The sequence below is a fragment of the Cyrtonyx montezumae genome, unplaced genomic scaffold (assembly GCF_038088225.1).
Source record: "Cyrtonyx montezumae isolate F1298 unplaced genomic scaffold, pur_monq_1.0 scaffold_4, whole genome shotgun sequence".
Taxonomy (NCBI): Eukaryota; Metazoa; Chordata; class Aves; order Galliformes; family Odontophoridae; genus Cyrtonyx; species Cyrtonyx montezumae.
The window spans coordinates 6,972,034-6,998,855 of record NW_027072045.1 but is presented as its reverse complement, the minus strand read 5'-3'; the positions used below and the strand labels follow the sequence as shown (position 1 = coordinate 6,998,855).

The 26,822-nt window shown below is 38.8% G+C and overlaps 2 protein-coding genes across 4 annotated transcripts in view; both read left to right on the top strand.

Annotated features, from left to right (window-relative positions):
* The window catches only part of TRUB1 (TruB pseudouridine synthase family member 1), a 425,822-nt gene that overhangs the window by 68,732 nt on the left and 330,268 nt on the right, over positions 1 to 26,822 (top strand). The window lies entirely within an intron of this gene.
* Positions 11,765 to 26,822, top strand: part of ATRNL1 (attractin like 1) — a 412,107-nt gene continuing 397,049 nt past the window's right edge. For all 3 annotated transcript variants that reach the window (XM_065746006.1, XM_065746007.1, XM_065746008.1), the window contains exon 1: positions 11,765 to 12,295. In XM_065746006.1, the coding sequence (XP_065602078.1) occupies positions 12,009 to 12,295 (287 nt within the window). In that variant the 5' untranslated portion in view covers positions 11,765 to 12,008. The remainder of the gene's footprint in view (positions 12,296 to 26,822) is intronic.

Sequence of the window (26,822 nt, the reverse complement as noted above, 5' to 3'; positions counted from 1 at the left end):
CATTTCAAAGGTTTTATGTTTAATTTTAAAAAATGTTTATTGAGGGAATTTCCATTGGTGTCTCAATTGCTATGTGCCATATAGGCAAGTGCTTGAGGAGTACAACGAAGGCACTATAGTAACTTCCTTCCACTTTCATTTTTCTAAGTGATTTGCAAATATAATTGGAACAATCTGATTGCAGAGGCCTGACAGCAGTAAGTATTTCTTCCTTTATCTTCCTCCTGATTGTTTTACATCAGGGAAGTTTGCTATTGCTTGGTCACTCCAGGACATATTTGCTTCCACTGTGGAAACAGAAGGGATCAAGGGCTGTGAAGCAACTTGTTTTCAATTTTCCTCTTATTCAAAATGCAACTGAAACATACCACTTTTTTTTTTTTTCAATAAAGTAATATTGTTAGCAGTAAATATTTTTACTCCTGCTGTTTCTTCTGACCTCAGTTGGGACTGAGGCTTCATAGTTCTGATGTCACGCAAGTTTCAAAGAAAGAATGTCTGTCCTAGGGTGCAATCAGACAGAGTGAAAGGGATGTAGATGCATCATGTGAACCAGCAATGAGAACTGGTTTCACTTCATTATACATGAAGGTTTTTTCATAATTATTATATTTAAGGATTCAATATTGATCCCTGTTCATTCTGTGAAATATGATTTTGGGATATCATGCAGTTTATCATATGTTCTTCCAGTATATGATGGCATCAGGTTGTGATTCAGTATGGTGTTGCCTTCATGAAAGCAGGCAAAGATCCATTTCAAATCCATCACAAGTGTAACTGCTCTAACAAGAAAACCAATTTAAACAGAAAAACATTTGTTTTCTTGCTTATAATGCATATTATAATAGAATACTTGTGTACAGCAATATACTTCATTGTGATGGGATAGATGAACAGATTTTGATTCCTCAAAGAGAGAGATTTGTATGTGTCTTCAAGCCAGATGAGGTGGGACTCAGGAATTATATTTTAAGAAGAATCACTTTGAAGGCAAGAAAGAGGTCACGTGCGAAAACCAGCATTTGAGGAAATCTTATGCAGAGTTGAAAACTGCTTGAATTACGAATAAAGACGTTCTTCAGAAAAAGAATGAGCTTTGAAAGACTCAGGATATGCAGCACTGTGCTACAAATAAGGAAGAGATATGGTCCTATTTCATTGTTCTCTGGAGTGGGGAAGTGGAGCAGTGGGAGTGTATTGGGATCAAAGGATGGCTGGTATTTTATTTTGTGTCCTTTTCTACAGTTACTTTGATATCCAGCATAAGCTGAAATGAATAACGTTCATTTCTTGAGGAAAATATGGTGCATTTGAAAACCAGTGTTCAAATGAGCAGTAATCCAGTCTGGCTTCCTTTGTGTTATCCAAAGCAGCAGTGTCTTCAGCTTGAGATAAGGGTAGGGAGACTGCTTAATTTCAAAGGTTTTCACTTTTATCTTAGACTGGGAAATCTGAATACTTTAATGGGTTTAGGTTTTTAATTTAATTCCAGGTTGCTCATCATTTCACCTTTCAGCTGGGCTATAGAGATAATTCAATCATATTTCCCTTGACAAGCCATCTGAATTACGCTTCTATTTCTCTGTGGATGTGAAAATCAGCCACCACAATAGAGTGCATGACTGACTCTTTTGCCTTCCTTCCTTCTTTCTTCCTTAATTTTGGAACTGTTCTGGTCTTGCTCCATAATGCAAATGTCCTCTGACACAGGCACATGAAAGACAGACCTTGTACTTCTGCAAAGACTTGATGCCAGAAGTTTTGGAAGTAAGGCCAGAGAGAATTCATCAGGAAACAAAAAGATCCAATATGAACAAACAGCATATTTTTGGTAGTCTGGGGACTGTGTGGGCTCTGTTTCTGCCCAGAGTTCACATGCTTTCACCCCTCCATAGCAGTTTTTTACAGAGGCTTACTTTACTTTTTGTTTCCCCATGCTATCCAGCAGTAAATAATCAGTACTTGAAATTCTAATACATGGAAATGGAAGAGGATGCTCTGGTCTGATTCTTGAGCCCAAAAGGCTGATCAAGAAAGACACAAACAAGAGGTAATAGTTTCTTAAATTCATGTCTCTCTCTGACTTTACAAATTAATTTTGTGTTTGAAAAGTCTTTTCTTGAAGGTACCCCACCCAAACTCAAGCATTTAATATATCTGAGTGAATGCATACTAGATCGAATCACATTTCCACACTCAGATAAGGTCCATCTTTTTACCTTTTTTCAATGTTAAGCTATCTTTTAAAGTGGCTAAACATGATAAATGCATTCAATTTCATCCCCTCTGTGTTATGCTAACCCTGAAGGTCACAACACTGAGAACTGCTCTGTAGGTAACTGGCAGTGAACTGCACTGTGCTTTAATGACTTCTAAGGTCTCCAGGTATGAACAGCTATCATCATACTGCAGAGACATTTCTGCCTTCTTTTCTATTTAGTGCTATTCTATTAGCATGTTCCAGCTGAGTCAAAGAGGCAACAAAGGAACTTGAGGCCCTTTTCCTTCTAGATCCAAACTGTAAAACCTCTTTAGTTGTAGACCACACAAACATGCTGAAAGCTCAGTCTGGCACTCCCCTGTGCATGACAAGCTGTCATTTCCCTGGAATAATTTTCTGACATTCTTCAGAGAGATGTGGACATACCTTTTTTGCCCCCACGGGAAACATCCACATTGCATGTTATTTATAAAATTGTCATTCATTTTGTAACTGGCATGCTATTTATAAAAATGTCATTCATTTTGTAATTGGCAGGTGTTCACACACAACCCTGGACATGAAACAGCCTTTCAAGGCATTTTTGGCACTTTACTGAAGATTGTCCCTCCCAGATGGGGAAGTAAAATCAGGATCTCAGTTCTTTTTAATAGTCAGTTTCTAGAATAGATGGCTATGTAGGTAGGAGGGTGTAAGTGAAAAACAACAGGCCCTAAAACGAATAAAAAACTTTTAAAGTTTGCTAATTTGTGTGTGTGTGCTCATGTATGTTTACATTAAGACAAATCACAGCTTATTAGGACCGTGTCAAACTAATTCAGACCGATGAGTGATACAGGTAATACTGTGTCCCTTTGTGAGGCATTAACACACGTCCTATTCTTTACATAATATTTCTGTAATGTGCTGCTGTGATAGAACTATGAATGCAAGCAACAGAACACAATAATTTATAAGAGGAATACAGCTTATTTTCTGTTTTGCTTTGAAGTATTTTAGATAATACAGAATGAGGGAGCAATAGGTGGATAGGTGAATATTTATTTTAAAGTCTGTTTATACATTTATTTAAAAATAAAGAGTATTTTGCTCATTAATTATTGTCAAGAGGATTTTATGACCTGTTTTTCTTTGAGGGGGTGGACTCTGAAACTTTCATGTGAAAACAAGGAGTATTTTGTTTAATTTCTTTTAGTCTAGGATAACTTCCAACTGCTCTTAGATTATCAAAAATACAGTGTCTTTTTCTAAGGTCCACGTGGAAGATAAATAGAAAACAGGTTAAATCAGAAAATAATGGAAGTAATTAAGTGGACAAAAATAAGAAAGGATGTGAGCACCTAAGATCAGTATGAAAAACTAAGTTAAAACATTATAACTTGTCTTGCGTCATGGTAGCTCTTCAGTCAATAAATTCCTAGACTAAGTTTATTACAAGTTATTCTTTTCAGTGCAATTAGAAGTTTGAAATATTTGATATTATATAATATATAATAACAGGTGGAAAGTGTTTTAGGCCAAATTATGATTCTTCTCACTTTGTTTTCTAGTAAATGACAAAACAATCTTCCCAAGGTCTGGAAAACATGAGGGAATGAGAGAGCATACAGAAGCACAAAATACAGTGAATTTAATTATGCAGCCATGTAAAAAAAGTTGTGAAAAAAGAATGCTCTGCTTCCACAGTGTTTCAATGACATTTTTTGAACCTTTCTATTCTTAGACATTCTCATAGCCTGAAGATATTCATCATCATGGCATAACTAAATGATTTGTTTTTATTGGTATAATCAATCCAGAGTGTTACCTTTGACTACATGGTTCTCCATCTTGATTCTGACATACAGCTGGTAACTTTTATGATGAGCACAATCGTGCTCCATGTATTTGAAAATTGTGTTTTGTAATCTTGTTTTGAACTTCTTTTAATATTTAGTAAAGCCATGTGCAACTTTTATGGAAGTAAACGGTGATATATGGAATTAATTGTAATGGGCCAGAGTTTATGCCTCATCTTGTAATGATGGTGAACAGTTGCAGTTACCACAGCTAGAATGGGCACCTGTGACCTGAAACTCCACTGCCAATCTTTGACTTGAGCTTTTGAAATCACACTTTTGGAGGACATAGAGAAGTAGAGTATTAATGCAAGTGAATTCAGAGAGTAAAAAGAGTCAAATACAAGGAACAAGCCATTGTGGAAAACAGTAGACTGCTGATATGTGGCACTATAGATGTTCTTACTATTCCCAGCACAGATCTGTCCCATTTGAACTGAATGCAAATATTATCATGCCACCTGTGACTCATTCTATGCTTCAGCATTTTTTAATTTTATTCAAGTTTACTTTGTTATTTCATTATACTTATCATCATATATGTGCCCTTATTTCTGCTTTTTATGATTTTCTTTTAGATTTTCAGTTTGCTAAAGTGTTCTTGATGCAATCAGGTTAATTTTTGATGTATTTCTAATCTTTCCTCCACATTAGGATAATTTGCTGTTGAGCCTTTATCTTGTGTGTTTCTTTTTCCTTATCTCTTCTCAGATACTTGCATTTCCCTGAGCTGTTTGAAGTCCATTACCCTTATTTTGTTATTCACAATTTAAAGGAAGAGTGGAAGACTTATCATTTTTATGATCTCTTTCACTTGAATTAACTTCCACTTTAAGATTCTCAACCATTTCCTCCAAAAGAATGTGAATTAAATCTAAAATAGCTTATTTCTGTGTAATTTCCTCCACTTCATGAAAGAAAAGAGAGCCCCTAACACATTCAGAGAATTGAATATGTCCTACTCTTTCCAGCAGCTCCCACATAGTTATACTACCATCTATCCACTAGGTCCTGCCATTTCAGTATTTCTAGTTTCTGTCTCTTGGATACCTCCAATAATTACTATATTGAAGATCTTTGGTTTAAACCCATCTTTGAGAGCATTTATTTCTTCTTTGCTCTCATAATTTAACTCTTATTCAGCAAATCTTTCTGTCACTTTTCCTTTTCAAGTCACAGCACATTTCCTACGCTTGTTCTTCTCGATCACGCTACTTCTTCCCTCACAGTGTTCAAGCATTGCTGTTTTGCCACATTGCTGTAACATTGTTCAGACTGTGCTAGTGTATCAGTACCATAATATCTAGCTACTTAGAGCTCAGCCTGCCGTGTATATGGTTCTGTTTTTCAAATGCTTGATGGGTTATTTCATATTCTCCCTTTCTTCATGAAATGCTCGCCCATCTTCTGTGCCACTAGATATCACCTCTGGCATGGTCTATCATTGTTTCATGATGTATATATGGCATGTATTACTTTTTATCTTCAGGAAAATTAATGCCTTAAGCTAATTAAATCACTGCTTCTGTGCTTGTCAAAATATTATATTTATACACGAGAATTATTCCTTCCAATTACTGAAAATAATTTCATTGAATTAATGCAAGATGCCAATTAGATTCCTGGCATATAATACATGTTTCAACATTAATACTTAGGGGAAAAAAAGTTATTCTGCTCAATTCTTTTTTGACATCTGTGGGGAAGACAAGGCAAGGATCAATGCATGCATATCCTCTCATTTCTCCCAGTTTTATATAAAGGGCAAAAAATGAGCACTGTTTTACTTCAGTTTTCCATTATGCATAATACAGTCATTGATTCATTATTCCTTGTTGCAGCCTACCCAATGCACTGGTGTTTCCATTCTCTGCAAGTATCACTTTCCAAAGTTTAATAGCTCTACTCCTGAGCACACAGAGAAGTGTAGATATTGTTATATTTTATCACATAAAAGAAAACCAATAGGAAAATTCACCAGGCTGCAAATGCAGGAAAGGAAAATGCAATTTTTAAAATCCAGATCCTTAATGTACTGTTGATTTAACAGTTACTCAACATTTTCCCAGGTTCTTCAAAGGTATGAATTTTGTCAGCCTGGAAATATGGGCTGAGAAGTCATGCTTTAGCAGCCTTGGATGTAATTAGTGTAACACATACAAAACTCTTGGGCAAAATATAATGTGATGAGGAAAAACTAGGAAGCCATTAATAATAGTAAACACAGCCTTTCTAAGCTTTGCAAATAAAAGTAGTGGTTAAGAGAAAATTGGAGCAAACAGTTCATTTTTATTTTCAAACTCTTTCAGTAAGGCTTTTTCTGACATCATTCAGTAAAGTAGCTTGATTCTGAAAAGCATGGAAAAATTGTGCTGAAATCTGAAGGAGGAGTGTAAATCCCAGTAAGGGCATTGGAATTTCATTACCATCAAATATATTTTTCAGCGTTTTGCTGCAACTTCTGAATAAAAGGTACAAATACATAAATAAAGGCAGCAGTATCATCAATCCTAAAGATCACTTCCTGATTTAGAAAAGATTGAGAGAAAATAACTAAAAGAAAACATTTTCTCAGCTAGAAAAATTCTAATAGCTATGTCCCTTTGGGATCATTAAGAGTATTGAATAAATTCAGTATACCTACTAATGAAGTGCAAGGAAGGTTGAATTGTGAGATGCAGCTTTGCTGACAAGGTGAAACGCTTGAGAGTAGTCAAGATTAAGCAGGATTCTGGGAAAATCCAGAAGGAATAGCAGTGAAAATGCAGTGCAGCAGAACAGATATAGAAAAACACTCAGCAGAAGGCTGAGTATTTTCCACTTGCAATGGAAAATGTGTTTTCCTGATAATTTGTAATATATTACAGGATGTATCAAAGTTTCAGTGTGGCATGAAATTACATCTCTTTCAGCGGAAAGTGTAAGCCAGACATCTAAAACCCTTCTCTAAAAAAAAAATCAAAGGACTGTAGTAAGAGTCAAGATCAATGTCAATGGAGGAGAATCATATTAAACGGTAATGAAATGCCAATTTCTTAACCTTTTAATCTTCCTACTCTCTAAACCTATGCATTATCACTTTTCAGAACTGGTCTTTTAACACTGGGTAAGTACACATGGCATTGTGACAGTGGATAGAGACTGGAACACAATAATAATGTTGCCTTGAGTGATCCAGCAAAAAAAATTAGCCTATGAACTGTAACTTACAAAACAGTTTTCACTGAGCTGATGGATGGATGGTTGTTTGCATAAGAGATACCAGAGGAAATAGGATAAAAGTATCGCAGAATTGCAGAACTGTAGGGGTTGGAAGGGACCTCTAGAGATCATCGAGTCCAACTCCCCTATCAAAGCAGCTCCCTAGCCCAGGTTGCACAGGTAGGCGTCCAGGCGGGTCTTGAACCTCTCCAGAGAAGGAGACTCCACCACCTCCCTGTGCAGCTGTGCCAGTGCTCTGTCACTGCACTGTGAAGAAGTTCCCATGCACATTTGTGCAGAACTTCCTATGCTTCAGTTTGTGGCCATTTCCCCTCATCCTATCACCACACACTGCTGAGAAGAGTCCGGCCTCATCCCTAATGCCTCCTGCTCCTTAGATGTTTGTAGATGTGGATCAGATCCCCACTGAGTTTTCTTTTTTCAAGGCTGAACAGACTCACGTCTCTCAGTCTTTCCTTGTAAATATATATCCTCATGGCTTTTTTTTTTTGCTGGAAAACATAAGTTATTCAAACCTCATTTCTGTGAGACTTAATCCAAAAAATATGAAAGCATGAGAGATGTTTATCAGCCACAAAGAGCATAGCTCGAAACTAGCACTAAAACAGGACCTGTTTGCCACCCGCCCTTTGTACCTGTTTCTACTTGACATGTAGTTTGAGATTTTGTATGTCCTTAAAGTCTTGTCCATGTTTCTTTGTTTTTCTTAAGAACTTAAAAATTCCACAGGAGAATATCAAACAGTACTGTTCTCATGAACAGGTGAAATGAGCATTCGACTTTCCCATACATACTTGTCACAGGACTCTGATGGCTTCATGTGCAATTGCTCCCTTCTGACTGATTCAACCACTGAACTAATCAATGTATGTACCATCACTTTCTTATAGTCTGAAATCTCAAAACTGATTCCGTGCATACATTATTAAACTTACAAAACTCATGCCCCCCGAGAGCTGACTTTGGTTAAGACAAATAAGAACAGAAAATTGTAACATGCACTGTTCTCTTAGCATGAGAATCTGCTGAGTAGGGATAAATTTGTTTTACCTCCTGGAAGAGACTGATGGTTTTCATGATGACAGAAGGGTTCATTACAGAATGGCAACGGTGCCTCGGTATCACTCAATGAAAAATGGGATTTAGGAAAAAAGGCTTTATGTTGTTCTCCACCCAAGGTCTTATGTGCACATTTGGGAAAAAATGGAAATTCTATATCCATGCTATACTTCTAAGGTTAGTTAAAAAGCCTGTACACTGCATGAAACAAAACCTGTATGCTGTGCTATTCTGTTGAACTGGAACTTCTTGTGCGTCACCCTGAAGCTATTACCCTCAACTGTGGCAATCTACATGCAAGTGCAACCAGCATATCACAAGACCAGCTCAGATCTAAACAACCCACCCTGAAAGCAGAGCAGAGCTTGGCCCCTTTAATTTAACAAGTCTGATAACGTCTGTCCCAAGGAGAAGGGCATGGAAATAATTTGTTTCTCTTAATAAAAGAGATCAGTCACAAAGGTAATCTCTCCTTTCTCTATTCAGCTGGTTGTATTGTTCTCAATTTTTCCCTGTATGCACTCCACCCTGCCTGGAACAGCAACCATATAGATCTCTAAATATGCGTAAAGATGTTTTTCTGAACAAACACAAATGCATCAGTCTTTCTGAATGCTGGTCCTTAGATTTTGACAGCAATTGCTAACAATATGATAAACACATTCTCCACAGATTTTTTTTCAATATATTCTTGACATTACTGCTCTATTGTCTATTCTCATTATCTGTTTTTATTCAGCAACTTAAAAAGTTGAAGAGTTATTCAAGGGCTTCTAAGCTGTAAATTCTACCGAAGACTTTTTAGTACATTTGCCCTTCAAAAAATGCAGATGTTTTCTATGTCAAGAACTGGAAGGATGAAGGGTGTAAATGTTGTACTTCCAAGAAAAGTCGTACTTACAGATATGCATGTAACAGTGACTGGATTGGCAGATCTGACTTCTCACAGCCAGATCTGCTAACTTCCTCTGACAATAAATAAATAAATAAATAAAGAAGCAAGCAATTCTCATCAGATCAGGACAGAAGAGAACCAATACTGGAATTTGCACATCTTTCATTTCCTGGGGTTAAGAAGCATCTAATGCATTACTGTGATGTACAACAGCCAAAAGGTTTGCATTCCTTCAATTTCATAGCTACCCAGGACATAGCTATCCAATATCTTCTAAATCTAGAAGCATTTATAGTTGTGTTTAGGCTTTATAGAGGACTGTTTATGCCGTAAGAGTACTGTCATACTCTTCTCTGCACCTACTATACCTATCTTGTCCTTTTCTGATGGCCTGCTTGTGTTTTTGGTCCAGAGTTGTGAAATGGCCTTGCCCATTTTAAGTTTGTCTTTCTCTTGTATTTTCATTGTTTTCATGTATTCATGACTAAAGAAGAAATTTGGCACCTACAGGACAAATATACACTGACTGTTGTGATTTTAAACAGACCTTATGCCTTGTAATGAACTGTCAGAAGCTCAGCTTTGCTTTTGGTGTTAATTTAAAAAATCTTGGCTGACTTCTGTAGATTTGAAGCAAAATTTTCATTCAGGCTGAGAAAAAGATGGTGCAGGCTTTAGAAATTTCTTGATTGGTATAAAGAAGTTGAGAAAGTGGAAGGGGAATGTATCTTCCAGCCATGTTAAGCAAGAAAGAATTGCTGAAATTATTTATGAGGTTAAAAAGTAGTCCTGAAATGACTTTGTATCTTGGGCTGTAATGTTGTATTAACTCTATTTCTGGTCTCATAACGTTATTTACAGAGGACAGTTGTTCAGCAGCCTTAATCACATGTAGTATTGCACAATTAGCAGACTGTTCAGCCTCAGCTTTTTTTTTTTTTTTCCATAAAATGTAAAGCAGCAACACAATTTCCATTTCCTCTCATTGCGTGAACTCACCAATTCATTACAAAGCACACACAAAGAGATCCCTAATAGCTGAGAAATGTGTCTGATCCAGAACAATGAAATGATCTATACGAGCTCTGTTAGGAAGACAATGTACATACTCCCAGACTGAGAGCAGCTATGGTCTCCCTAACAGGCTTTGGAATGAAACTGGATGAATCACTTTTCACCTCTGCTTTCGAAAGGCATGCATTTTCAGGTATTCCCTTCATTAAGACTGCTAAGTCTGTAAGGCAAAATCTGCTTCTCTGAGTGTTTGCATCACATTTAGCTTTCGTTGGACTCTCACACTGTATTGAATGACAAAATAGATACTTGTGGGTACTGTTGTGTTCTTTACTACAGACATAGCTGTTCTTATTTAATTATTTAAATTCAGGTGAGGATTGAATGATTATGTTTGAGAAAAACAGGCCAGTCCTTCAGGCTGCACAAAAGCCAACCAAACAGCTCCTCTGCACTCCAAGGGTGAGATCTGTGAAATCCGGGAAGGGTTGATCTGGAGACAGGTCCAATATGGGTCACATCAGACCTACCTGTTTTTAAATACTCGCAGGATTGGAAATCAAGTACCTTTTCTTTATATTCCTTGAATAGAGATACGTTGTTATAAATTCTCTATTTCAGTGTTAGGAGAAAGTTTCAGGGGTTTTGATTGCTGCTACATTCTTTATTGCTTGCCAACAAGGCTCAGGATTGTTGTCTGACTGTGAAATGAAAGCACATTACAGCGAGGTTAAAAAAAGCAGGGAAAAAAAAAAAAAGGATATTTCAGGCAACTTTATTACAATTATTACTTTAGTATCGATCCGGGAACTTTTATGACCGCTCATCAGGCTCAGCGTGGAAGGCAACGCTTTGATTTCAGCAGCAAAACGCGAAGATGGAGTAACCCCCTAGGAAAGCAGGGCTGTCACAGCAAGCTGCAGCGTCTCCTCTAGCACAGCCCGCGTCGTTTTTAAAGGAAACCGCCTGTGAACTTTGCAGGGCGAGGGGCCAATGCCGAGCAGGCGCTGGAGGGGCGGCCCAGGGCAGAGCCCGGCAGGCCTCGTACCCCCCCTGCCCGCACGGAGCAGCCAGCCCCCCACGAAGCCCACGCTCCCTCCCCAGCTCTCTCCCCGAGGGCTCGTCCGAGGGACGGCTCCAAGCAGAGCGAGGGGCGGGGGGGGCGGCAGCGCGAGCGGGCGGCTCGGATCGGGGATTACAATTAGCCTTTAAAAATGGCTGCTTGGGAGCCGACAGCCGGGACGCAGCGCGGCCGCTAACCCTCCTCTCCCGCCGTTCTGCCCCTCTCGAGGCGGCTGTCGGAGCGTGGAGAAGAGCTCCTCCGACTCAACCCCGTGCGGGATGCCGTAGGGCTCCGGGCCCGGCCGCTCTCGCTAATTGACGAGAGGACGGCGGCGGCGGCGGCTCCCGCCTCCTGTGCTCCTCCTGCCGCTGCTGCTGCGTGTGTGCGGCGGGGCTACAAAGGAGAGGGGGAGCGCGGGGCGCCGGAGCGAGGGCGGTGTGCGCGCACGGGGGAGGGACGCGTCTTGTGAGGAGAAAGCGCAAGGTCAGGAGGCAGCTCTCCTCCTCCTCCTCCTCCATGGAAGAAGAGCGATGAGCCCCGAGGAGGACGAAGAAGAGAAGGGGTGGATGGCTGAGCGCCGCCGGGCTTCCCCTCGGGAGTGAGGAGCCGGGGTCGGGAGGAAGGCCGGAGGGAAGCGGCGGGTTTGAATCTTCCCCGGCTGGATTATTTCTCCTCGCTGGGAGCTCTCGGCCCATGGCCCCCGCGGACAGCGCCCTGAGCAGAGCTGGGGCCGCCCCTCCGCCCCTGGGCGCCTGGACACCTTTCCCCTCCGCCGGCTGCTGCGGCTTCTCCGCGCTGCTGGACGTCAACAGCTGGCTGCTCTTCTACGGCTTCCTCTACCTGGCCCTCTACGCCCAGGTGTCCCAGTCCAAGTCCTGCGACAAGATCTCCTGCTTCTCGGGGCACTGTGTCAACTCTACCTGCGTTTGCGACCAGGGCTGGGTGGGAGATCAGTGTCAGCACTGCCAGGGCAGGTTCAAGTAAGTCTGCTTTTTGCTGTTTCCTTTCTCTCCCCTTGAGATCGGTGTTCACACTTTTCCTGTTTTATTGTCGTGATTATTATTTTCTGTTATTTATGCTCACGTGTGATGGAAGGTTGTGACAGAAGTTAGGGCTGAAATAGCTTTCCTGGTCCTCTGTCCCTCTGAGGACACAGAATGTGGCTATCGCTGCTCTTGGTGGGAGCCCAGCAGTCAGCCTAAAGCTGTGTCACTGCTGTCCCTTCTGGAAGTGTCATGGAAATGACATGGGCACCTCATGAGATTGCCCAGTGAGCAAAAATTACTGGTGGCTTTTTTTTCCTTATGGAGAGTGTCAGTCTCTTGCTTGTTGTGGTCTTGCTCCCTTTTTTGCAAGTGTTTAACCCAAGTTAGGGCATGTCTGGGATGACATGTTACTGAAATGTGCATCACTTATGATGAGGTTTGCAGGAGAGGAGACAGTGGTATAAACATAAAACAGTGGCTGATGGTGCTGGAACTACCTTCTTCTTAAAAAGTGGATGTGAAACAGAACCATCAATCAGGGAGACAGAGCCACGCACTGACACTTGCTTTTCTATGTGTGGTTGGAGAGAAGAGCTAATTTATAGGGCTGTCACTTCCCCCCGCCCCCTTTGGTGTCAGGGTAAGGGCTGGCAGCGAGGAGCGCTGCTGGAGGTAACAGTTTGCTGTTATTTCTCTGTATAACCTTGGACAGGACACTGCATTTCATTCCCTTGTCAATGCCTCTTTCAAGCTGAAAAAGCACGAGCTCTTGCTTATTAAATGTATTGACATGTACAACTGGGAAGAGTTTTTAATATCTAGCTGAAAGAGAAGCACTGGTGAGGCTGCACCTTACAAAACCCAAATTTTGTCCTTAGGAATTTAATAGGTAAAAAATATCCTTAATTGACTGTTTTAAATTGTGCTTTCAAGTTCTAAAATTAAGCTGTGTAACTCTCACATCTTTTAAGCATCAGTATTTAGTCACAGTCTTAAACAAGCAAAAAGTAAATCAAGTGTCTCGTTGGCATGGGAAGTTGGGGAGCAGCTGACAACCAGAGGTGCAATTGAAGTGAAGCACATGCTGCAGGAAAAACCCACCAAATATTGCCAGTGAAATGCTTCTCCCAGCGAGACTGAGTTATCGGTGAAATATAAGGCATTACAATGTATCCTGTCTGCAGACGAATTTGTTAACATTGTTTTAAAGTTGGTCACCAGCTTCCTCCATGCCTTGAGTTTGAGGTGCGTGGCTGCTCTGTACCCTGGCACAAGGGGAGGACTGCTGTGGGGATTGGGTAAGGAGAGGCCCAGGTGAATCTACTTCGTGCATGGCTATCTGGAGTGGGCTGTCAGAGCAGGCGTTTCCTTCCTTTAAAGAGATTACTCAGATCCTTCTACCTTGACACGGGACACTACGGATCCTAATGCTGTGAGGACTGAAGGAAATTTTTACCTCTTCAATTTCAAAGCTTGTCTGTGTGTTCTCTGAATGATTACTGGAGCCTTTAGCCAGCCCTTACATGCATGTCCTTCGTTACTTGTTCCGGCATTTATGTTTCTTGTAGCTCTTTGTATTTGTCGGGTGTAGAATTCAATGAGTGGAAGCATAGTGGTTACATTTTCTTTGCTCACTTCTGGTGGAAAGTTAATAATCCATCCCCACCTAGAGGAAGTTCTGCCTGAGTGTTGAAAGGGCATCTCTTCTGAGCTTGGCTAATGCAGTGGTTAATCGATGTGCCTCTGGGAGTTACGGTGAAATCAGAATAGATTTTTTTTTTATTAGCTCCTCTGTATTCTTGCACGATTAGCTTCAGAAATGACTGTGATACTTGTGGTATGGTTTTTGTCACAGGACTGAGCTTTTCCAATTGTGTTGGAGGCCCCCCCCTTTTTTTAATTTGCTGAGGGCATTTTCAGTAGTAGCATCTTAGATAGCTCATCTTTAATCTTAGAAACAAAATGTACTCTGTGATGAAAATAAGCATTCTGACTTCTAATGCTTTCCAAGTCCTGATGGTATGAAATATGTTCATGGCTGTTACAATGCAAGCAGCAGCTCGGAGTGGCTCTGTGTTGAACTGCCAAAATTCAGAAGAGTGCTGAATGGGTGATGAGCCGAGTGTATTTACACAACAGTTGGAAAATGAATGTTAGATTGCAGTAGGGCCAGCTGATTCAGAATTGTTCTGACTTCTGCAGTTACTTACTATCATGGAAGTTTGGTATGTTGTTTCTGTTTGTCTGTGGAGCGTGACTATCTGCTTTATGCATGGATAGCCATGGTTGGGTTTTTATAGCAGTAGTATTCTTACTTGACCACTTATGTTGGAATTGTATCACTGTGGAGTAGCTGTTTCTTACAGTAAAAACTATTACGAAGAATGTTTCAGAATAACAGAAAGATTGAAAAGTATGTTTTGCTATTATAAGTGCATTAAGTATTAACATGGCTTGCAAGTGTGATGTGTAAGAATGTTAATAGGAACTTGTAAATTATAAGCGTTTATAGTATTTCAAAGTTGGCGGGTGTGCCTGTTTTATGCATAATTAACAATGAGCTTTTAATAACCTAAATTGGGCAGGTGTAAAGCTGGTTTTCTGTCACCAGATTATTAGAGGAATAAGGCTTAAGGGCAAAATTAAAACATACCCAAATAAAGGGATCTTTTATTCTTCTTTATATAAATCAAATGTGGCTATTTTTCCTCTTCTGGGAATGAGGGAGTTGCATTAGCGAGCAAGAGAAACATTACTGTAAGAGAAATACCACCTAGGGGTAGCTTGAGACCATTAATTCTTTTGTGAGAGATGAGTAATATTTTTGGTTTTGTTTTATTACTTTTTCTGGACTGGGAAATAACAGCATAGCAGAGAGACATCAAAAATAATTGATCAGTCTTAGTACTGTCCATTACTTTTGGCACCTCTTTACTATGGTAACCTTCCCTTCTCCCTGTAGAAGAACTAATGAGTGAGTAGGCTACTTTATAAATGGATGGAGGAAGAGTGGAGGGAGGGGGGAATGGGTGAAAAGATTCTTTAGCATTGTTTTAGTATTTCTATTTATCAGTACTTGTATTTACTCCTTACACTGTGAAGTTTGTAATAACTTGTTATGGAAACAGACCAGTGCTGCTGTTCTCACTGTTGCATTTACAGCTGCCTCTCATCTCCTAGCATGTGCTGGCCCTCAGTTTTGCTTGGTGGTCAACTACTGACAGGCCAAAATGGCCATCTAAAGGCCATCTGCATTTAGTTCTTTCTCTGTTGTACCTTCTACCACCCTGCCCCCTTATATCCAGAATGAATGGAAAAGGGAAATTTAGATACAGAAAGTGGGAAATTCTGTTTGTGATTGCTGGAGATAGAGATAAGAGAAGCAGGCCCTGTTCTTATAGCAGGGAGCCTCAACAGTATAGTTCCAAGGATGTCAAGGAAAAACACAAGCATAGATGCGTTGAGGTATTTTTTTTTCATTTAGTCATTTTACTTCGATGTGTTCAAATATTTTTAGCAGTAATATTCTGTAGAAGATTGTATGACTAAATGTGGCTGTCCCTAATCACTATAATCTTCATATTACTTGAATTTTTACCTGCATCATTGTGTAAGTAAAGATATTTCAATGGTTTGTTTGAAATGATGGCATTTCAATGCTGATATTGGAAAACACTTCTCTCTTTGCACCTGATCGTTTTCTAAGGAGTATATTAAGTGATTATTAGATTCAAGCATGGAAAAAAATAAAACCTACAGGTGGGATACTAGGAGTTCATTGTATAAAACTCTCCAGCTTTGAGCACTTTTCTTCAAAACAAACCAATGCAAAACCAGCCAAACAAAAAACAAAACAAAAAAAATAAGATCCTAAGTATGTTAATCCCAATCCAGTGTTTAATAGCTGCTCTCTTCCTAATGAAATTGCTGGCAGTTGTCAGATCCACCAGAACAGAAATCCATGTTCTGTAATCTTTGCAGCAGTAGTTCTTATGTTGTAGATGCAAACTGGTTTGACATACTGTAAAACACAGTCCAGGCTTTTATATCACACTTGATTTCCCATCTTTCTGTTGCTGTTTTTCTTTTATCTCTTTCTTTAGGGAAGTCCAAATGTTCTGGTTTAAATGCATATGATAGGAAGTCTGGCTAACAGACTGTGCTTTGTTTCTGTACTGTGGCCATGTAGTGATGCCTTGGTCTTGCTCTGCTTTGTTTGAAAATTGTTTTTCTCAAACTTTCCATCTGCTTGTGACCTTTGTGCTTCACTGTGGCCTACTGCAGTGGCAACACTAGTGGCTATGTTCGTGTTTCATACTGTTCCGTGCCAAATGAGGTTTAGCATTTCCAATTAATCTTTATTAAATTATGATAACTTTATGTGCAGAACCTGACCTTGTTACGGCGAATTTGTATGAAACAAAATGACTGTGGCTTCCTCTTAGAGTGATGGTAAGGAAAATATTTCTGTTGTACAATCAGCTCCCACTCTTCCAGTAAGTTTCTGCAGCGGAAGTGCTTGAGCTGGGAACTTAGTCTTGAGCTCCTTGCTGAGGGACAGTCTGATGTTGGAGGTATTAAACAGTGTAGAGAGAGAGCTAAAATGATTTGTCTTGCCAAATTATTGACCTGACTGTGCTTTGTGCTTCTGTGCTGAGGTAAACATTTCTTCTTGTTGATTCTTTTGCTGGGATGAGGAAGGGTCTGTTTTAGGGGCAGCACTCCTTTTGTACTCTTTCCTCTTGATCCCTTACATTTATTTTCTTGCAGTCCAACTCGCATCTTGCAAAGAGATTCCAAGAATAGGGAAGGAGTAGGGTTAACACTGTCACTTAGGTGGTCATCAGATAATACAATTTAGCACTTCCTTGAGAGTTCCTGGGCTTTGCTTTATTACTCACTGGACTCGGAGTGGCTGAGAGTGTGGTTCTGGTTGTGATTTTTCAGGGGGGTTCTTTTGTTGGTAAGCCAGGTAGGTAGTCAAGGATTTTTTTTTGTTTGTTTGTTTTCTTCTATGATTGAAGTTCATTGGAGACACCTGTTGCTTGTGGGTAAGACTGCAGGACTTGTCCTTGATACTGGGATGTTAAAAGAGCTGTTTGAACTGGTCCTTGGATTTGATTTTTTTTGTTTTGTTTTCAGTATCTATTTTATTATGTATTCACGTGAGATAGAGATATTCCTGAAATAACTGATCATTTTTCAGTGATACTAAGATGGGAAGACAGCAGTACTCTGCCTTGGTAATTCCTGCCGTTCTGGGCAACTCTTTGACTGTATTTGCCATCAAACTTGATGAATATTCAAGGGCATGGGAAAACAGCTCTTTTCCTTACTGCAGATATGGAGCAATTAAATATGTAAAATCATAGCTAACGGGGAAGCAAAATGGGGCATATTTTTGGCTACTTCTTACGACATCAGAACTGCTGGTAAGCTTAAAATAAGAATGGAAGTTCTTTCTGTGATGCATAATGAAATTACAGTGCTTGTTGCCATGGGATGTGGACAGAAGTATAAAGTAAGTATGAGCAAAACGCATTATAGCCTTGCTGTTGAAGTTCGTGGTTCAGTACTGAACCTGATTATTAGAAAATAGAAGAACCACTGCCTTTGTTTGATTTTTTTTTTTTTCTAATTTCAGCCTTAGCTAAACTCTACATACATGTCATTGTTGGTTGTGTGGGAGAATTTGAGTCTACATGCTTACTACTGTTCAGTGTGTGGGAGGACACTACACTAAAAGGCCAACATCACATCTTCCTTCTCATAACAATGCAGACTTAGTGTGGATTTATTTTATTCCATGAATCTGTTAACCTGTATATACACACTATCTACATTTCTTCTTTTCTCAACAGATAGCTTATTATCATCATTTATTTGTTTATAATGACTTACAAAAGGAATGAAGCTTTCAATAAGATGTGCATCTGCTCCCTTCTCCTCTATATACTTTTGAGTTTCAGTTACAGTTTTCATGACTATTGAAGTTAGAACAGAAGGGAGTGGGAAAGATTGTCTAAATGAGTTATCTTATTCTAGGGAATTTGGCAAGAGAAGGATTATGAGTGGCCTGAGTGCAGGAAAAGCTGCAGTCACACCATTTCTGTGTATTTTGATGTCTAAGTCAATCAATCTTCAGATTGAGTGCTATAAGAAAACAGGTTTCATTAATTTTGCAGGTCTCAGATCTCTGTAGGGAGAGGGAAGGTTTCCTTTGGGTTGGATCAAAAAGTTACCACTTTTCTATCTATGTTTTGTGAACCGGCATATAGAAACTCATTGGGGGCAAAGATGATACATGCATTAACTCTTCCTTTTAAGTTCTTAATTAACTGAATGACAGGAAAAAAACAGTTCTGTAAAATGTGTATTTTTCTTTTTAAAAAAATCTTTGTCTTCAGACAGTTTTTTTGTTAATTTGATAACTTGGAAGTTTTTTTCCATGTGTAGTGATAGGAGCTGTACCAGGTATGAGCTCCTTTGAGTACATCCCTTTCAGATAAGCTCTAACTGCACTTCTAAATTACCTTCAGAAGATTCTGCTGTCTGCAGAATGACTTGCATAAGCAAAGTGTCCTTAAATTGCAGACTGTAAGCAGAAACAAAAAAGTTGTTGAAGAAATGATTTGTAGAAGTTATAATTTTGCTTTTAGCCTCAGGCACTTTATCCTTTGTGCTTATCTTTGACCGTGTCTTTCTGCTTCCCATGTAAGCACTAGCAGCTGAAAAGTAATGGCAAGTGTCAGCTTTTTTTCCTTTTGTAAGCCAGTCTGATTCCTGGTTTCATACTGACCCAAGGGAGTTATAGATGTGGATAGGAAAATGAACCCTTCCCCCTTCTAGAAATCATAGAGTTTGCCTTAATTTTAATGTGGAACGATGTCCCCATTAAGCTGGTTTTTATTACACATGGTGAAATCCCGAGTCAGCCTATCAGTTGCCCAACAGCTTTTGTCATCAGCATGACCTGTATCTAATTCAGGACAGGCACATAATTAGTCTCTCTAAAGCCAGTGGAGTCGTGTAAGAATTTACACCTATGAATTGCCTTGTTGTAAGTCAGCATGTGAATACTGGTGTAATTAAGCCATTGAGAACATAAGTCATTATGATTTTATATTGTTAAATGTGATCATTGTGTTGTTTAAAGCTGAGTTTAATGGTACCCTTAAAAATAATTCTTCCAGTGCGAGTTACTTTGTGTATTAAAATTTTAAAATACAGTGATAGTTCCTATGATTTTGAATTTAAGGAATACTCTTTAAAATGTAGTACATAAGCCATATAATTGTGCTGAATTTCCCTTGTAGATTAAACTTTCTGCACTGGGGAGCATTTAATTGAGAGGGAGTGTCTTTCTGAACATTAAAGATAGGATGTGTGTTTTTCTTGCGTCTTAATACTTCATGTATTTGGAAATTTTCAGTAGATGCTTGTGTACAGTACCAGAAGCTGTCTGCTCTGGCAGCTTTTGTTATGCAGACTATAGGGTAACTCGAGTTAGCTCCTGTTGGAGCAGGGCACACAATTTAGAAAAGCATCTGAGAGTACTTCCAGTCATTGAAAGCCCATTTCAGACAACTCAAAATTCTTCTCTTCCTTAGTTTTCTCACTATTTTCTTTAACCAGCAAAATAAATGTCTAATCCAGCAAAATCCAGGAAAACTATCTTAGCTTGTTATCATTGTTTTGTCTCATTGGACTTTCCAGTTTAGTTGTGCTTTGAGTCTTACTTTCATTGTAGAGCCTTCAGAGTGGCAGGTATAAATTTCCTGAGTAGCTGAAAATTCTGTCACCTTCTCCTCACTGAGAGAGAAGGAGGGAAGGGTGCTCCTAGGCAAAGGGCTCATGGATTTTGGAGCCTGCTTTGTCTTCAGATTCAGTGCTCTATGACTTGAGGGCTGATGACCATGACATCACCAATGCATGCTTGCTGTTCCCATGCAAAAGCTCAATTGTATTGGATGGATTTGTAAAGTTGTCCATAAATAATATTAAAGGCTGTGATTTGTACAAGCATTTGTTTCTGATTCAATTTACCAAGTATATGGTCTCGTGCTATGCATCTCTTAATTCCTCTAACTAAAAGGTGACATTTTTGGGAGCCATTGCAGTAGTTCATCATCCTTTAAAAATACAAATCAGTGGTTGGTAAGATTTCTAGTGTAGTGTGATACACGGGCATTAGTTTGTTTCAAAATGTGGGTAGAAAAGGTAGGAGGTAATATGATATTCCTCCATGTACTAACTGAAGTGCTGGTGGAAAAAAGCTTAGTTAAAAATGCTGTTGTGTAGACAGTAGAGAAAACGCACTGGAAATTTCATGCAGTATTGAAGAACAATTTTCTGTTAGTGTCCATGGAAGTCATAAGGAGCTGTATAGTGGGGTCTTAAAAAATATGCTTTGATGCTGATGTAGCATAGGGAGAAGTGAAACAATACCTGTGAGCCTGGGTGCTGCAGTGGCCTGTGCTGGTGAACTGGAATAAGGGACAAATGTAAACCATGTGCATGCTTTCATGTGAGGTGGGTGAGCTGTGGGAATTTTCCAAGTAGGAATTCAGGTTGCCCTATATGTTATTAAAAGCCTAACAAGCAAACATGAGAGCTGTGCTGGTGACAGAGCTGTGGAGGAAGAGGTACTGCTCACTGTGTGGAGCCCAGCCCTGTGCTGGCTGCTGCTCTGTGCTCATCCCCAAGATGCTGAGCTCTATTGGCTTGGAATTTTCCTGTAGGCAGAAAAAATGAAAGGTTTTAGACCCTCAAAAAAGAACTTAACTAGCAGCTCTATAGAGTATTCTAGGGTAAACTTCCAAATCCGTTTGTGTTAGTATTTTTGCTTCTGTAGCTAAGCATAGTAACCTGCTACTACAGTCATGCCACAATAAAGCACCTGGTTTGTTGATCCTAGTGATATTTAGGCTGTAAAATATTTCCTAGTATTAAGCAATGTGTATTTGAGAAAACTTATTTGGGTAGGGAATTCTGCAACCGGAGCATTCAAGGATTACCTGACAACTGAGCGTGTACTGAATGACTTCATGTGTGGATGCAGGCACCAAAAATGACATTTTGAATATATATTTCTAATGGATTTAGTACTTAATTTCTGTGCTTCAGTGATTCATCTGTTAAAAGGAAATTAACACTTCCTGTAAAGTTGAAGAGTTGAGGTGATTCATGATTGTAATGATGGGGGACAGCTCGAGAACTAGATATGATTTTTAGTGGTTTGGGAATGCATTTCTTCCTAGAATATAATAAATACTATGGCATGAACTACTCCTGCCCAAATTGTACTACACATTTCAAATATGTGTAAAATAGCTTTCTCATTAGGTCAGAGGGACTGAAGACCAATTTGGAACCAGTCTGTATTATTGCAGAATATTGGAAGAAAAATTTCTTCTCATATTCAAGAGAAACTTTGCAGTTTGTACATTATCCAAGCAACTGATATAATTTTATTAAAGATAGAAACGCCCAGAAAGACTGACCTCCAGCCTCACAACCAAATGTTGTGAAAATACTGAGAGATGCAGTCATACTCAGGGCTAGTTAGCAGTTACTCTGAATTCCTGCTCTGCTTGTATGGAAAAAAAAATATATATATTGAGTATTACATTCCTATATCAATTGCAGGATGCTTGCATTACATTGTTTCAGGATCATGAGTCTGGGTCCACAGTCTTTAATTAAATATGGACTTCTATTGTAGACATGTGTCTTAATTTTTTGAGTAGATGTTTGCTCATTGTCATATTTTTTTGAATTTTCAATTTCTTCTGTTACTTTGAAGGCTGATCATTTGCCTTCCATGAAACAGTGGGTAAAGTGGGCACATAACTACTGAGCTGTAGGTGCCTGGACTGAAGAGAGATTGGAATTACCACAAATGAAACTATACACTTAACCAGTTACTGGAGTAAAGTGTGAACAGCAATGATCTTGGTCAAAAGCCGGGGAGGAGAGCTGTGGAGAGTAGTGTCCTGAAATAGCCTGGTAAGGCTCAGGGAAAATTTCTGTTCAAGGTGAAAGTAAAACACGAGGCATCGTGGAGCAGGAAGGTGAACATGCTTCATTTATGTATTTTATTTTTTTCCTTTTCCATTCAAGTACAGAAAAGATTACCAGAGCATATTTTTTTTAACAGTCAACTTATGTTGCAGTTAAAAACACTTTCCTTTTCATAATGGATAGCAGTGGAGACAGTGAAGTTAATTTCCTTGACGTGTACCTCAGCTTTTAAAACTTGTACAAACTTCAATGCATTCTGGCTTTTCATATGAAAGAGTAACTTAGAACTCCAGCTTAATTAGGAAAACTGAAAAGAGCATTAATTCAACTGTAAGGCAATTTATTCCTTAACTTTCATTCTATTAACTTTCATTCTACAATCTGTACTATATATATATGAGAATGTACTTCTTGTGGAGAAAAACCAAAACAAAAAAATCAAAATCTAAACAAATGCAGATAAATTCTTAGTAAGGTTTATGCATGTGCAAACACAGCTTGGAGGATAGATATGGTTGATAATCAGATGTATATATGGTATATACAAGATGTAACAGAGGGAATAAACTTTGAGCTACGCAGGAAGTGTCACAGAGTTGCTGTAACTGAATTAAGCAGTGTGGTTTAGTAATTCTTTTGCATCACTAAATGTTTTGTTGGCTTGCAAATTCAACTGAAGCTCTTCTGGGGGATAGCTTCAATGGCTGGACATAAGCTGGAAGATCTTCTTGGAAGATAACAAATACAGAAGCCGACAGTAGGTTTTGAAAACATACACATCTGCATTTGTTTGTGCAGATGTAATGGTATTAAGGCAGTTGTTCTTAAAAATACTGCTGCTGATGGCATCTAAAACTTATGGTGATATAAATATTAAATCTAGAACACCTGTATTTGAAACTGTTTATATTTGTATTTTCAATAATGCATTACTTTTTAAGAAAGATCTGTATGATACAATTTTTCTAGAGTTTAAGTTCAGAACTGCTTATCAGAAGGTGGGGAATCCAAACAGTAGTTATATTCAAGGAAGTACTTAAACTTGGCACATCTCTATCATATTTTATATCTTGAATTAAGTACTAAATAGCTGCTAATGCCATGGCTTTGATGAATAGGTGTGAATTTCTCCCACTTCTTTTATAGAAACTAAAGCAGTGTTAGTTTTTTTTTTTTTTAATGTTAATAAGTGACAGAGTTGAAATTTTAAGTTGGGTTTATACAACTTTCTGTAATTATGCCCCTGTCCTCACTTTAAGAAAAATGAGTTGTTTTCAAATAGTACTTCCAGAAAAGCACTGTACTAAATACTTTCTTTTTTCATGCACTTTTAACATGTAGCATTATCAGATATATATGATGATATGAAGCTTATTTTTTCAGTTTTGCATCTGTAGCAAAGGATGATATTTTTGGCTGACTGCTCCAAATGCATGCTGGACAACGTTACTGTATCTGGGCCTAGGTTAATGCAGACATAAGTGTCAGCATGGAGAAGGGATCAGTAAATGCATAAGGGAATTGACCTTGAAAGGTGTCCTCCATTTGAATGAGCCAGGACGTTGGAACTGGACTGAATTTGTAGTTGGCTTGTCCTCTTATTTTTATTATTTTTTTGAATCAGGATTTGGAGAATGTGCAAGCCACAGTTTAATGTATTAATGTAACAGTTCGCAAAAGCTGTTCTCTAACAAGATAATTGCTTGGTTATTTCTGATTTCATATGCATCGTTCAAGTGCACTTACTGCTTTTGGGGTTTGTATGCATTCAGAAACTTCATGTAAAAACTCAGAAGTGACAGGCAGCTGAAAGTAAGCAGAATATTCCTTTTAAGTTAGACTCAGGCTTTCTAGAGCCTGTTGGCTGCATTTTAACGTAGCAGTTGGACTTAAAAGCAGAACCAGTGTATATTAGATTCCTTCAGAATGATGGAGGCTTCCAGTGTTGTACTGAAATGCAATTTCAGAGGAACATTTTCCTCTGGATTGCTATTTATTTCTGTTGCCTTGAGAATTTGGAGGTCATACTCAAAGGTTGTAAAACAAAACATACCTAAATGGAAAACAAAACTTAACCAATTATTGCAACTAAAAATTATTATTACAGTTAAAGCTCTCATCTGAGGATTTTTCTTTCTTTTAAAGGGTCTAGTGTACTTCACTCATACATCAACTGTTGTTCTTCACAGTCACTTTTTATTACCTCAATTAAACTTGACCATTTTAATTTCCATCTACTAATGAAGACCAAAGCACTTGATGGATGTAATTAATCACGTTCCTCATTTTTAAATACAGCAATTAAAATTCAGTCTATTCCTCTATGGTGATCAGGAAAAGTTTGGTGCACTCTGTTGTATTCAGGTCTACATTGTAGATTTGAAAGCTACAAGCTTCATTCTTGTCTTTTGATAATTCACTGGATATGGGGGTAAATAGCTGTTCAGGAATGGGAGAATGATAAATCTAACATATGCTGAGCTCGGCAAGTGTGAGCATAGCGGTGCACATCTTGAGTGGAGTAAATGCTCTGTTGTTCTCACAGCCATACTGTTGCCGGCTTAGACTTCAATGTATCTTATCAGTTACTCTGGTGCTACTTGAAAGCATACTGTGTTAAATAAAATAACACTAGCTGATGGAGGAAGTTCTCAAGTATCTTATGTTTGAAAAAACTACAGATTAGTGAGGAAAAAGCAACATTTTTTTTTCCTTTCCTGTTTTTAATTGCGCTGAACTTCCTAGGTATGCGTTTGGTGCGCATTTTCTTCTTCCCAGCGGACCAGAAGCATTTAGGAGCCTTTCCAAGAGGATGTCAACCTACATGATACATACAAATCCATCTTCTATGTTCTGTATTTATGAAGTATACTTTAAAACTAGAAACCTCTCTGAACCAGGAAATAATGCCATTCTATCATTTAAGCAACTGACCATCCCTGTCTAGATTTTTGAACAACTTTTCTTGTTCATTGCCTGTCTTTTGTTTATTGCTTTTCTCTTGCTAGGGTATACATGATGAAAAGTTTCCAAAACCTCCTAGTCTGAAAGGTCTTGTCAGTACTTCTTTAGGAAAGTGGCGGAAAAGGAGAAATTCCTGTTTAAGTTTCAGATGGAGATGTCTCAGAGCCTGCAAACCGTGGCTCTGACCTGAGTCATGGACTAGATGCAGTAGGTCTGTGTGTGAGAGTGTTACTGCGTGGGGAAGGCTGTGGATTCTGATCAGTATTAGTGGTGCAAGTTCTATGTGTAAATGTGGTCAGCAGCATGAGCTAGTGCTGATGTTGTGTGCTACATTACAACAGTGACTTGAATTCCAGGCTGCATAAGTCTGGCCTGCTTGCTGCTGCAAGCCCCCTTACGGGTAGGTGTTCATAGTGAGTATGAGTGCCTTGGAGGATATCTTTGGTGCTTTGGACTGTCAGAATTTTATTTTTTCTTTCAACTATTTAAATGTGCTTAATCCATATTCACTTGCTTAGATATTTAGGGAGTTGTGAATGCAAGTGTATGAGTTACACACTCAGGTAGGAAACAGAATTACATAGCCATGTGGATGTGCATGATGTATGTGTGTCAGAAATACTACTCTTGCTCTTCTAATCAGTTACTTTGAATTTTATTTCATTCTGGGTTTGGAGATGTAGATGCAGATTCTAGAATACTGCTTTGTGAAGTCTGTGGTTCACAGGTGCAGCCTACTTACAGAAGTATTTGCTTGAGGTGGGTGGATGTGAAAGAAACTTTATAGAAAGAGGTCACTATGCATAGTACAGGAGAGTATTGTAGAAAAGTGAAATGCAAGCACAGAATAGGGTTTGGGGATTATAGTTGATCTGGGGTGAGAAACATTTCTTGGATTTAGAGACTTTTCATGAAGATACAACAATCAGAAAACATTCCTTGCTATGGTTCTTCAATTTTAAATACAATTTATGGATTATCTGTGATATAACAAGGAACGATAAGACTGTTCACTTTATTGCATTTGCAGTTAGTCTGCAGGATTCATTCTTCTTTGCTATAGCACTGAGATGATGTAATTAATTTTTGTTAGGATGTGCTTGTCTAATTTGAAGGTAAGCCTAAGGAAATCTGTGTGATGGAATGGAGACTCGCTCTTGAAGTCGTGCATTTATGACAGTATACGTTTCATTTGTAGATGGTGAAATGTTAGCTTATGATTACTAAACAGTTTGTGTGCAAAAAATAATAGGGAAGAGTGACATGGGCAGTCAATGTCTGTGGTATTTTGTGCCTTACATTTTTAGGTCTGCATGGCTAGTGGATGCAGTTATCCCTTTCTAGAGGGATTTTTAAATGATACGAGTAAGAGGCACCTTAGTGAAGTATCCTTTTCATCTAAAGGAAGGTGGGGCCTGTATTAATCTTCCTGGTAGGCTTGGAATTAATTTATTCAAATGTTGTCCCATGCTGGGAATGTATTCATTTTATAATCAGTCCTTTTTTAATTTGATTTAATTATGTTAGTGTTGTG